Genomic DNA, 13,955 nt, shown 5'->3' on the forward strand with positions numbered 1-13,955 from the left:
AATTATGAATCAGCATTAACAACAAGCATAATTCCGTAAGAGTTTTCAAGTAACCATGCCATGCTCCTCAATGGCATGCAGCAAAGCTGCGTGCAAGTAAGACTCAGAACTTCATTACTTGACCTGCACTCGTGAAAAGAGCAGACTAGGTATACAAAATCTATCCAAATTCTAAGAATTTGTAGCTTCTTGGAGAAAAATAACCAAGGGTATCATATCAAATTCTTTTTATTTTCCAAGTCAGCAGTGGGTCCAGAAAAATCACAATTTCTACTGGCAACAAAACTCATGAATGTGTTTCCCTTTATCCATCATCAAGTGGCACCCTATAAACTACTCCGGCTTTTGTCCTACGTTTGACTTTTTCCTACTTTTGCTCAGACAGCTCTTGGAAAATTTCCTGCAAGTTCCGAAGAACTTAAGGCTGGTAGCCTTAAGAGTTGTGCGTCAGCTGAATTCCATAAAATAATAGACCACATAAGCACAGTGTAATTTACAGTTATATGACAGGCAGAGATGATGTTACTTGGGCCAAGTGCTTAAGTATGCAGTCAGAGCCCAGGAATGGAGAGCTGTTAATGTAAGATGTCCATCTGGATTTTAAAATTACATCGGCAATGGTTTTCAGAGTTGGAGCTGTATGTTGCGAAAGACGTCACTGCCTGAAAGCCCAATGTCAAAATGACGACCCCCGTGACAGGAGGACCATCCCAAGCTCACTGACTGTTACGCAGGACAATTACCCCAGGCCACAGTTTAAAATAAAATCCCCAAAGAGTCCATCCTTAATTTTCAAATGCACAGATGTTCTTGGGTTTATCAACCAAGCCACTCTTTCTCTACAAACCAAATCAGATTATTGGAATCTCTGTATTTTGCTCATCTCCTCAAGGCCAGGTACACTGTTCACTTTCAGAGAACATCTAATAATTGCTCCTCATCTGACCTCTAAAATCTGATTACCCCAGAGCATCAGGAAACTTCCTCCTGTCTGGGGGTTCTTTGTAGCAATCTTCTTAAGCCATTTTGAGCAAAGGAGTCTCAAAATTTCACCATCTGATGGTTGACTTGGTCCTGTCTGTTGCATGTAACCATCCCCCCTCCTTACACTCAGAAGCGGGGGGGGGGGGGGGGGGGGGGGAGCGGGAGAGGGAGGAAGGAAGAGATGGAGGTTGGAGGTTTTGTCATCAGCTTGAACTTAGAGTCTCAGTCACCTTTCAAGAGCGCGGTTGTGACTACAGAGCCCGGAGCAGAAAGCTCCTTGGAGTGATGTCTTATTTAGGAGTGCTTCCCCACAACTTATGTTTCAGTGTGACTGTGAGCATGCCTCTCAAATAGCTTGGCAAAGGGTTTTAAGGTAAGAGTAGTTGCCAGTTGGGGAGGGTGAAGGCAAGAAGTAAGGAGGGAGGTGTGGGGAAGTGGGGGCTGAGATTCCTTGGCCTGCAGATAGAAACTAAGCTAGAGGTTCCTTGATGGAGGCAAGTAGAGAGGAGGAGGGGAAAGGAAAAGCACAGGAGGCTTCGGAGGAAACAATAGATCTAATACATCCCTAATTATCAAACCAGTGATGTTTCTTTACAGATCCAGACTCTCTCCTGGATGGTCTAACCAGATCTAGAAAAGCAGGTTTCCTCTGGAGAGGCCTTCCCCAAAAGCAGGCTTTACTACTGTGAAAACTTGAACCAAAACAAAGTTGTGTGATTCATCAGGAGGGAACGCTGTAACAAATAAAGCCAACTTTCTTCCCTCCAACACTGCTTAACAGTTAGTCACAAACAAGGGCTGCCTTGGGCAGGCTGACTAAATCAACAGATTCCCTACCCTAACCTGTCTAGACAGTTGTTAATACGCAACCAGTTTGACACCAGTGGGCTGACAATGTGAAATGAAAGCTATTTCAGAAAATGAAATTCTAGCAACATTTTGGCTTCATTAGCATGTGAAATAAAAGGAGGAAAAGATCTAGTGAGACCCTTCATGAGACAGTCTCATTAGGGATGGGGAAAGGATGCACTGAAGAAATGCCTTGCACTAAGAACGCGTGAACTGTGTGTGCACTCAGAGACAAAGTCGAGGGTCTCTGCCAGCATCCTTGGGCAGCAACGGATGGTGGCCACACAGACAGCAGAGGCCAGCACCAGGAGGAAAACTCACCGCCTCTAATCAGGGGAGAAGAGCAACTAGTAACAAAGGTACAGTCAGAGGATCAGCTTTGCCACTCTGCTCCCTATACCCAAAGCCAAACCTCACTCGCTAAAGCAGCAACTGTTACATCCCAGCCTCAAGCTGGCAAATCCCGCTTTGGATCCTGGCAGAAGAAATTCAGCCGTTCATTAGCCTTAACAAGCTGCTGTCACTGAGCGAAGTTACATGAGCAGCCACACACCAAGCCTCTCGCAGTCCTCCCCAAGGGCAGGCTGGTTTCTTCAAGACGGACTGTGCGAGTTCACACTTCCGATGTGCAAATCCAGACTGTCTTCTTGGACGTTCCATGGTGCACACTGGAGTATTTTTAAAGAATACCCATACCCCCCTGCCCCCCACCCACCATCTTTCCTGCGGTGTGTCCCTTCAGCAGTTCCTAATCCTTGCTGAGAAAATGACTGTTTCCGCAGCAGATCTAGCACTTTCCACTGACCAGCACTTTCTTTATTCGACTTCATAAAGCCCAGTGAACTTGTCACCAGACCCACTTTGCCCTCAGTGGGACGCCTAGCCAACTTGGCATCAGTGCCCTTCAGCATCAGAGGAGTTTCTTAACTAGTCCTCTAAGACAAAGTCAGAGGCATGGACGCACACACCACCCTTTGTCAGAGGCTGTGTGCCTTCTAACCAGGGAGGGACCCCAAACAAAAAAGAGAAACAAGGACACATATAGAGGCATTGCGCTGGGGAAATCTACAATGCATGGTCAGCGTTAGATAGATATATCTTCCCTTCCTCCTCCTAGATATCCTTGAGTATCTTTTGTCACTGGGCTCCTCTCCCTTCTGCCCACCTTCTCATCTCAAAATCAAGTTTCTATCTTTTATTGTCACGCGCTAATTACTGGGAAAACACTCCTACCTCCTGACCCCCATCTGACGGTCTTCAGCACCAGTTGAAAGAACTAAACCTGATTTAACGTACCAAGTAGGTAGAGCTCAGGCATGTAGGGACGCAGTATCCTGTCATCAGTAGCTCATAAAGCCCCAAACCACCTTCCCACCCGGTTCCCCCGAACCCCAGAAGTTACGCAGGTCTGTGCTGGGGACAGTGAGCCCGACAACGTGTGCGCAAGGATGTGTGTTGGTGACTGAAACGCAGGCAGCTCAGACCGGCTGCTCAGCTCAGCACACTAAGGGGTTAGAGGGTGGGTGGAGAGGTAAGCGCAGATGACTGTTTCCGAAAACATTTTAAACAACAAACAGCCAAAAAAAAGGGGGGGGGGATAAAACAAACAAACAAAAAATTCAACCCCAAGCCCACACCAACGCAGCCCCTGCGTCTCCGCCGCCACCACACGATTTACACAAGTAATTTAAATCATTCACCTGCTGCCAGGTCTCCTCCAGGGATGGCAAAGCTGAGAAGTAGCCGGTGTCGTGGACAAGTTGTAGCTCCTGGAATATACTATAACTAGCCAACACGTCCATGCTGCTGCTGCCGGGCAAAACGGGAGGAGAAACCCTCCCCCGAACACAGTTGGGTCTGTTTGTTTGTCAGTCTGTCTGGCTCACCCCCCAAGAAGGCAGACATCCAGTGGCCCTTTTGTTTTGTTTTGTTTCAGTCAACTAAAAAGGAAAAAAAAAATCAATGCAGGAGAGAGGAAGAGAGGAGGTGAGAGAGGAGAGAGTGAGTGGGGTGGATGGAGAGAGGCATCCAGCATGTACAAGTGCAGACGGCTGCCAGGAAAAGGGGACTTCTCCACGGGAGTAACAATTCCCTTCCAGGGCTCTAATCACTCCAGCTCGTGGATCAGGAAGGGGGATGCAAACTCACTGACACGAAGCTGCCATCTATTTCTGCAGCGCTGTTCGCTCCTAATGCAATCTTTGCTCTTTATTTTGGGAGGTTGCATTTTTTTTTTTTCTCGCGATCGCTTCTCTCCCCCCCTTCCCTTCCCTCCCCACCCCCCACCCCATCCTTGCTAGTTTGTAGTCTCTCCCCCCCTCCTTTTCTCCTCCTCCTGCTCTTCCCCCTCCCCAAACTCCCCCCTCCGCCCGGCTCTCCGCGCAGCCGTGGGATCTCGGAGGAGGGCGTCCATTAGGCCGCGTGTGACCATGTAAGGTAAACAGGGGGCTCATGAAGTCACTGAGGACCAATGGGGAGCGCGGAGCGGGGTCCGGGGCGGGGCTTGGCTCTGGCGGCGAGCGCGGATTGGCAGACTGCGGATCTCCCTGCTGCCTTACAAGGCGGCGCGAGGCGAGCTATTTTTAGAGGGCTATATAAGGGGGCTGAGGCGGCTGCGCGGCGGCCGGGGAGCGCGAGCGCGAGCGCGAGGGACGGGGAGGGCCGCGGCGACACTCACGCCGGCTCCTGGGACGCCGAGGCGGCCGGGCTTGGGCCGAGCGCCGGCCTCCGACCCTCGCTCCGATGCCTGGTGGAGGCCCGGGCGCCCGGAGCTTGCGTCCCTCGGAGGGGCGGGGTCGCGTGTCGCCGTCCTGGCGGGGACGCGGCCGGTCTGGAGGTGAAAGTCCAGACTGCGGGGTTAGGATGCCTCCTGGAGGAGGAGCGGGGCGGGAGCCCGGCGGAGCCGCCGTCGGGGGTGGGGGAGGAGGCACTGACACTTCCCACTCTGCCTCGCTCCGGGGCCCGGGGGTGGAGAGCCGGGAGGGAGAGGCGGGCAAAGGAGGGCCTCACTTACTAACAAATAAACCGAGAAAAAAAAGAAAAAGTCACCAAAAGCCCCTTCACAAAATGCCCACAGGCTGCCAGGGCGCAGGAAGAAGCGCCCGAGGAGGAAGTGGCACACAATGGAACCGAACAAAGGGGAGCGGCGCCGAGAGAGCGACCTGCGCCCCCCCCCCCAACGCGCGCGGCGCGCAGTCCCCGCCCCGCCAGCGCCCGGGTGCGCGCCACCACCCGCCAGCCCTGCGCTGGGACCCCGCGCGGGCGGCCGCGCCGGGAGGCGGTCTCCCAGTTAGAGTTTCGAAAAGGGACGTTTCGCTGGAGTGCGAGTCGGAGAGAACGGAAGGCGCCCGGGTAGACGCGGGGCGCAGGCAGAAGCCGGCAGCTTATTGGGGAGGGAGGGGGGCTCAAACCTGAGGCTCCCCAAGTGGCTGCCGAGCTGCGGTGGTGAGGGGCGGAACCGGATCGGACTCTGGAGCTGGCATAGAGAAATACATAGACAGATACTCTTATCTCTTAGATGAAAACCTTGCACAACGCACTTTTTTTTTTCTTCCTTTTTAGGGTCGACCAGTTGTGTGCTTGACCTTATGTGGTTAGTGTCATTCAAGTTTCCCCAAAATGCTCTGTGAGCTGAGCTTACATTTTTGGAATGACTGCAGAATTCGGTACTTACTCAGATGAGAAACTTAATTCTACCCGTAATGAAAGAAACACATCGACCTTAATCGCCCTTCTCAGCTTTCCCTCCTTCTGAGTATGTGGGATTCCATATCATAATATTTGCAAAATTCTGCCTTATAGAACGAGCACAATTCGAAATCAGTACTTGCCAGGGGAAATTAAGAAGGAATTACTGGGTTTGAGGAAAGTCTAGTTTATTTACTTTGTGATGTCTGGAATTCTGATGGTCAGATCTACAGCATCCATTGTAGGAATCTAACTGGCATATTTGCTGGAGTTTATGTGCATGGGATGTGCAAAGATGTTAGTGCGTTTAATATTATGTAAGCGCATTTGTGGTGCTAGGGGATAAATGGTATAAAAAGGTTAAACGTCATACATGAACAAGGTGATATCATGCTAGCACACATATGTGTTAGCACCAGTATGAGAAGGCCTCTCTTTGAAAGGCCAGATGGGCCTTTCCCAGAAGTAGAAAACCACTTAGAACCATCATATCCCAATTAATGCATTAACTTGATCCTTATGGTCATTGGTGCTGATGCTTACTCGCCATGTGACTTTGAGCTTATTGGCTCAGACCCTCTAATTATCCATCTCAGAAATATAAAGAGTGGTATCTGCCTTGCCTGGTTGTTATGAAGAATCAAAGTAACATTTGTAACTCACCTAGCATTGTATATGGGTCTATTAGGTAGGGACTAAATGTTAGCCATCATTATCTCCTGGTTTTAGCTAAGTAAACTAAATAATATATCTGAGCTAATCAGACCCACGGGGGGACATACCAGAGTCTTAGAGAAAGAGGAGAGGTAGAAGCCCTTTGCCAATTTGTAATAAGTATTACAAATGTAATGTTCCTATTGTGTGGGGGGAGGAGAGAAGGGGGGGATGGGGAAGAGACCATTGAAAAGCCCTGGTGTAGAAAACAAGTTCTTGAGTGAATAGGAAAGGAAAGGAACTTAAACAGGGAACTCAAGAGGCAGAAGGCAAGGCAAAGCCAAAGCATATAATTTGATGTTTGAACTCAAGTGAACTTAATTTCTGTTTTTTGTGTTACACCATTACCATTTTTGAACAAAATATGACATTCTTGTTAACTTGTAAGTTTGAAGATTTTACAGATAATAGTTAACTAGTTAAACACTTCCAGTGTGCCAGGCTGTGTGGGCACATAAACGTTTTTTATACTCAATGTCTCGTTTCACCCTCATGACAACCTGAGATAGGTACTTTTGTTACCTCCAGCTTTATGGATGAGAATACCCAGGCTTAGAAATATTAAGTTGGTCAAGGTCACACAACTAGGATGCAGCTGAGCAGGGGTTCAAATCCAGAAGCATGTGACTTTCAAGACTGTGCTTTGCATGGGGATCTCTGTGTGGGGAAAGCCTTTAAGTTTCTTGTTTTAAGTCAAGATTTGTTTATAAAAATGCTTGGGTGTGGAAAAGGGGGGCTTCCTTTGAGGTTTTTCTCCATGTAAATGTCATTCATCCAACTTAAAGAAGAACTCAACCAAAATCTTACAATATAAATCCTGAAGACCTCATTTTGACATTTTTCAAAGCTTTATAGAATATTTTAGAATTCTTTCTAAGAGATTTATGCAATGAGGCACTCCTAAAGTCACATTTTCAATATCAGTCATATTTAGCTACTTTTTATAGCCGAAAGACCCCAGGTTCTCATTGCAAAACACATGCAAAGAATCTGAATGTACAAAATAATCAACAAATTAAGATCACAAGGGAAATTTGGCAGTTAGACAAACCAAAAATAAACAGCATGGCTTTAAGTACCACATATTGAATGCCTTCTCTGTACCTGGCATTTTGTACATGTTCTCATCTGGTCTTCACCACAATCTTGTGACGGAGTGATCATTGCTCCATTTTCACAGATGAAGGTATCAAAGTTCAGAGAGGGCACACAATTTGCCCATTACCGTAAGTCTGTTAAGTGGCAGAAGCAGATTCAAATATAAGTCTGAATCCAAGATGACTCCAAAGTCTGTGTCCTCTGCATATGTTACCTTATAAGACACTAATATTACTTTTAATAATATCACCCTTTGGAAGTTATCCCATAGGAAATACCTAAGAGTAAATAATGCTAACACCTCCTCCCCCGGCAAAACTAAGAAATGGAACTATTTTATGAACAACATAGTAAAAATGTAATATGTAAATAGATACAACCAAGACATCAGATTGTTTCTACTAGAAAAGTCTGATTCATTAGTACAGGAAGTCCTGATTAGCACTGTGTGATTAGCACTGTTAAAGCCTCCTTAAAATAAATCTATTTAAAACAGGGACTAAATTTCAGAGCAATTGGTGAAAAGTGGACTTTATTTGAAAATAAAAATGTTATTAAAATACATTTAGTCTATCTTTTATGGAACAAAATTTATGTTGTAAGTCCACCTGTGTGCTAATTATGGAATGAATAAACAATAAACTAAGAAGATTATTGTTGGCTTTTTTTTTTTAACAAATGTGAAGCACCTTACAACATGCTCTATTTCATATTTGACTTTTATGCCATAATCAAAAAGAGGGTTGTTTGGTAAAAATGTTTGAGGGCTTCATCAGTTTTCCCAGGGGTCTCATTTGTTTTTTTAATTTTCAAAGTATTTTCTTCTCTTCTTCTGAAGCATCAATATAGTCCTCATCCCTGTTGATTTTACTTTCACTTGTTTGTTTAACTCTATAGACCCTCATTTGCCAGTTGCTTTACCAACTTCACTCTCATTGATACCATGAAACCTTACACCTTTTGCAAGATTTGCAATTTCACTTTGCAATAGAACTGAATTTATTTGCATTGGATTATAAATGTTTACCACCATGGGGAGTGGAGGAGGGGAGTCTAATGTTTAAAAGATGTTTGAACGGTAACTAATTTGTAAGTGGTCATATCATTAATAAATATTTTCATCTACTTATGACTTTTGCTTCCCTTCACAATCTCACTACAGTGAAAGAAGTGTGAACTTAGGGAGCATGCTTTGATGATATCACAGAAAACAAGCATGTCAGAGAGGTGGAGGTTAGTAAACAAGACTGAGAGACACAATTTGAATCTGGAAGAAAAAGTATGTGGCCATATGTGTCATTCAATGAATGATGTACATATGTATGTACATATAACCAGAGAGTTGTTTCATGCTTGAAAAAAAAAAAAAGGCACCTTCATCAGGCCTCTCATGTCCTGGATAAAATATTCCTCGAGGATAGACATCTCCTTTTGTTTTCATTCTGTACTCACTTTCTGCTCATAATTTGGTTTCCCACTTGTTCTGCCTGCAGGGAAAGAATGTACTGGCTACCACCACAGGAGCCTGGTGCTCATTGTGACAATTTTGGTTGTTTTGTCAATACAAAGACATTTTAGTTATAATTGTATTTTTTGTGAGTACAGTTAGCATCGGTCTGGCTCCCTGGATGTGTTCAATATGGAGACTCTGACATGTTGAGGTTTCTGGACATGATGGAAAGAAAGAAAGAAAAGAAAAGAAAAAAGAAAAGAAAAGAGAAAAAGGAAGGAAGGAAAGAAGGAAGGAAGGAAGGAACTAAGGAAGGAACTAAGGAAGGAAGGAAGAAAGAGAAAGAGATCTTTGTCTTAATGAATTAACCAAAAACTCTTGGCAGGTAGTTTACTGATCTCCAGAAAACATGCCAATCTTGGTGTTGGCTTTTCAGAATTCTTTAGGTATATTATAGCTTAATAAAAACAAAATGTTTGTTTTTAATGAAATGTTAAAGCCAACCCTGAATGTTGAATTCTTCATCGTATTGGGTCATACCAACAGGGTAAAGAGGGGACCTAAGATGCATTGCTGGTGGTGGGCATGTTGCTCTGACTCAAGTGGTCCATTGCTTAACAAAAATTGACTTATCGTAGTGATAAAGGTAAGGAAATCAAAAATTTCTTTAAAAGTTTACTGTCAAGAATGTCCTGCCCAGAGTTTAGAATTGGACATTTAATGTTATTATGACCTATAGTACATAATTCCTATGGAGATTAATATCTGTAATCACTTTCCCAGCTTGAGCTACCAGCACTTAGAAGTGTCAATATCCGGGGCGCCTGGGTAGCTCAGTCATTAAGTGTCTGCCTTTGGCTCAGGTCATGATCCCAGGGTCCTGGGACTGAGCCCCATATCAGGCTCCCTGCTCAAAGGGAAGGCTGCTTCTCCCTCTCCCACTCACCCTGCTTGTGTCCCCTCTCTCACTGTCTCTCTCTCTCTCTGTCAAATAAATAAATAAAATCTTTATTAAAAAAAAGTGTCAGTATCCTCTAATGAAGAACAAAATCAATTTCAGCTATTCAACATATATTATGCAAAACATTCATTCATATATATTATGCAAAACATTTGGTCATTTAACATTATGCAGAGTGCATACATTGAAAACAGAAGTATAAACAAAGACACATTACCAACGTTAGTAGTATTATATCTCAGAAGTTTGAAAAGGCATTGGAAATATCTAGTCCAACCTTCACAGACCCACTGCTTCCTTCTGCAACATTCCTTCCAGGAGATGCCCAATTGCTCCGATGATGGGGAAATCCCAGCAGGTACTGGGATAAACCACTGTGACCGACCCTAGCTCATTTTCCTCATCTAAGAATAGCTTCACAAGGTACTCAGGGGGTTCTGGACAAAGATTTTGGGAAAGAGGCCAGCAGAAGATGAGAAAAGATTTTTAAATAATAAAAAGAATTCCTTTGGCTATGTAATGATAGAAATGCCAAGACAGTTGTGAAGCTAGTGAGAAATTAAGTTGCTAATGTTTTAGGGATTATTACCCTTTACAGCATGTGAGGCACAGTTTGTAGAATTGTGTGATATTTCATCTTGAGTACTTTTTTGTTGTTGGGACATGTTGAATTAGCCCAGCTTTGCTATTAATATATTATATATCACTGTCAATGTTTTATCAGAATATTATCATTTTTTTTTAAACATGCCATTTCCAAAGGGTCTGGTACACACTTAATGGGATTTAACAGCAGAATGCATCTCAAATTTTGTAATGGAAATCAATGGGAAAATAGGATAGATTTGGTAGAAAGTCTCTGTGCCACAAACTTTGCTGACAGTGACCATTCCTTTAAGTGAGAGATACCTATTCCACAAGTGCCCAATGATGAGTTTTTATGTGTATGATAGATCTGGGTAGTTGGGAAGATTAATAATGTCAGCAGCAGCAGTTTTTTTGCTGACTGGTTGCTCATTTGAATGGTTAGAAGAGTCCACTGAGTCACAGTGTTTAATACTGGTTACTGCTCTTCTCAGGAGTGAGAAAGGCGAATGCCTGGCCTTCCATTTAGGTGATCTAAATGGGGGGTTGGGGGGTTTGCTTCAGTGTCCCCCACAGCTTCACATCCCTCTGCCAACTCTCAGCTCTCCCTACTGTTCTGCAAGACTCACAGACCGTTCTAAGCAAATGTGGTCATGTTTTACAAGGAGTCATTTCATCTTGGCCTCTCCCAGGCTGGGTCCCATATATGACATGCTCTTCTGCTTTGCTTCAGTTTTTGATCATTACTGGGGAAGGTGGGGCAATCCCACCGATGAAGGCAATGTAAGTCTGAGAGGTTCACTCCCTCCACCCAACGTGTCCAAATGTGAAATTCTACCCAGCTCTCTTCGTGCCACACATTAATCTGTCCTTTGCTGTTCTGCAATATCGATTCTTGAGTGGTGAAGTTTGTCTGTGTTAAACTGATCCTGAGTGTATTTGTCCTTTCCACATGTTCATGTACATTGGTGCCCTTTTGAGATGAGACATTTCCAGGGAATATTTGTCTGATCACCCTACAGAGAATCTAGTATCTGTTATAGTACACATAAACTTTTTAAAGCCCAACTTAAAAGAGATCACATAAATGTTTTTAGTAAAATTTAAAAATAATATTACTCTTTCTCCAGTATTGTTTGGACATTGTATTATTTGTCCTGGCTTCTGTTAGGTTAGCCCAAATAGGAGGAAATAGCATTACCTCAAATGATGTCAAATGTGGTTAAAGGAAAATAGAAGATCTAAGGCACTTAGCAAAAAAGTGTCTGTAATTAAAATTACCAACATCTACATGAAGTACATGAGAGACATTGTCAAAGAACCCACTTCACAGAGTGATTTGGAGATAGTGTGTATATATATATATATATATATATACATATATATATATTTTTAAGATGTATTTATTTATTTAAGAGACAGAGAGAGAGAGAGAGCACACGAGGGGTGAGGGAAGAGCAGAGGGAGAAGGACAAGCAAACTCCATGCTGAGAGCAGAGCCCAACACAGGGCTCAATCCCACAACCCTGAGATCATGACCTGAGCTGAAACCAAGAGTCAGACGCTCAACCAACTGAGCCACCCAGGTGCCCCAGAGATAATATATTTTTTAAAATAAGGTACTATCAGGGAACAGTGGCTATTACATTCATTACATTTAAGAGAGACTGTAATCTTGAATATTGTAACATTTCACAAAGTGATGTAATAACAGACTTTTCTGGGAACTAGTAACAACTTTAACAAAGGAAAGCTGGAGAACAAGAATTTGTTAAATTTCAGTTTCTTCCACACTAACCTGGAATAAAGAATGTCCTGATGCTAAATGGCCTTTAAAGATCACCTAGACAGAATAGAAAGAGATCTATGTTAGCGACTTGAAAGTAAGTATTTGGCAACCCTGAATTTCCTCTTTCTGTTTTGTTTTTACCATAGTGACCTTCTGACCTGTAATTTGGTCTTCTGAGTGGACTTACTTATACGAGATTGCCTTTTGTAAACATGTAGTGTCTATTTTTATTTATCTACATACTTTATTATGTTTCTATTTTCAGAGCGGAAGTATGAATAAAGACAATGAAACATGAGAATGATAATACAGAAAACTATTAGCATTAACTAAAAGGCAGAAGTAAAGTACTAAAGGAAGAGGGAAGAAGAAACATAATAAGGATCCATTATCATTCCAGTTGTGTCTGCTATTAAACACTGATCAAGCTATGTTTTTACTTATAAATTATTTCCTTGTAAATTTGCCTCATGTGAACCCATACCCCTAGAGCACAGCGTCTCACCTCCGTGAAGTAAACTATTTGGTGTATAAGCTGGTAAAACTGAGCTTCATATTTTTCAATTCTGGTGACTCCACTAAAATGCCCAGGTAGTCTTATTTAAAGCCATATAATTTCATTTACTCAACAATTATTGAGCACCTGTTCTGTCAAACACTGTGCTGGGGGCTGGGTCTCTAAGGATGAATGAGATATGATTCTTACCCTTCTAGAACTGACATGTTAAATGAAGAGAGATATAAATAAAAATAATATGGGTAATATGGCAGACTAGATTATTGGGACAGACTTCCTCTACATAAAGATAACCAAAATTCTAGGACATAAGCACTGATGAGCTGACAAGATAATAAAGAATCATTAGGATGGATAAAGAAGATGTGGTATATATATACAATGGAATATTATGCAGCAATCAAAAGGAATGAGATCTTGCCATTTGCAACGACGTGGATGGAACTGGAGGGTGTTATGCTGAGCGAAATAAGTCAATCAGAGAAAGACATGTATCATATGACCTCACTGATATGAGGAATTCTTAATCTCAGGAAACAAACTGAGGGTTGCTGGAGTGGGGGGTGGGGTGGGAGGGATGGGGTGGCTGGGTGATAGACACTGGGGAGGGTATGTGCTATGGTGAGTGCTGTGAATTGTGCAAGACTGTTGAATCACATCTGTACCTCTGAAACAAATAAGGCAATACATGTTAAGAAAAAAAAAAAAGAAGAAGAAGATAGTAGGAGGGGAAGAATGAAGGGGGGGAAATCAGAGCGGGAGACGAACCATGAGAGACGATGGACTCTGAAAAACAAACTGAGGGTTCTAGAGGGGAGAGGGGTGGGAGGATGGGTTAGCCTGGTGATGGGTATTAAAGAGGGCACGTTCTGCATGGAGCACTGGGTGTTATGCACAAACAATGAATCATGGAACACTACATCAAAAACTAATGATGTAATGTATGGTGATTAACATAGCAATAAAAAATTTTAAAAATTTAAAAAAATAAAGAATCACTAGGCTAAAATCTAAATGAAAGTGAGATTCAACATTGCTTCTGGCCAGAGCACTCTTAAGCTCAATATTCCCAGCCCTGGCTGTATATTAGAAAGAGCTTGAAAAATACCATTGAGTGGTATGGCTTCCAGCAAATGTGTACTAGCTGGTATTAGATAAACGCCAACCCCCACCCCCCCCAACCTCCAAGAGCAACTAGATTGGAGCAAAAATTACATGATGAAGGTATTGGAGAAGTAACAATGGAGCAAGAACTCACCAAGCCTAAATCCTGAAAAGAAAGGAAGCCAAAGAGATAAGCCCCCAAATCAGCATGGTTTTA

General features: G+C 43.4%; 1 protein-coding gene across 7 annotated transcripts in view; it reads right to left on the minus strand.

Moving 5' to 3' along the window:
* Window positions 1-5,315, minus strand: part of KLF7 (KLF transcription factor 7) — a 91,243-nt gene extending 85,928 nt beyond the window's left edge. For 5 of the 7 annotated variants that reach the window (XR_013447332.1, XM_078071244.1, XM_078071243.1 and 2 more), the window contains exon 1: window positions 3,534-4,099. Coding sequence is in view for 6 of the 7 variants with exons in the window: in XM_078071244.1 (XP_077927370.1) it covers window positions 3,534-3,635 (102 nt within the window). In the remaining variant the exon portion in view is untranslated. Of the gene's footprint in view, window positions 1-3,129; window positions 3,238-3,533; window positions 4,100-5,243 lie in introns of those variants that run through there. The other 2 variants (XM_078071240.1, XM_078071242.1) reach the window with 2 other exon arrangements.
* Window positions 5,316-13,955: the final 8,640 nt, after the last annotated feature.

Source organism: Halichoerus grypus, chromosome 4 (genome assembly GCF_964656455.1).
Source record: "Halichoerus grypus chromosome 4, mHalGry1.hap1.1, whole genome shotgun sequence".
NCBI lineage: Eukaryota > Metazoa > Chordata > Mammalia > Carnivora > Phocidae > Halichoerus > Halichoerus grypus.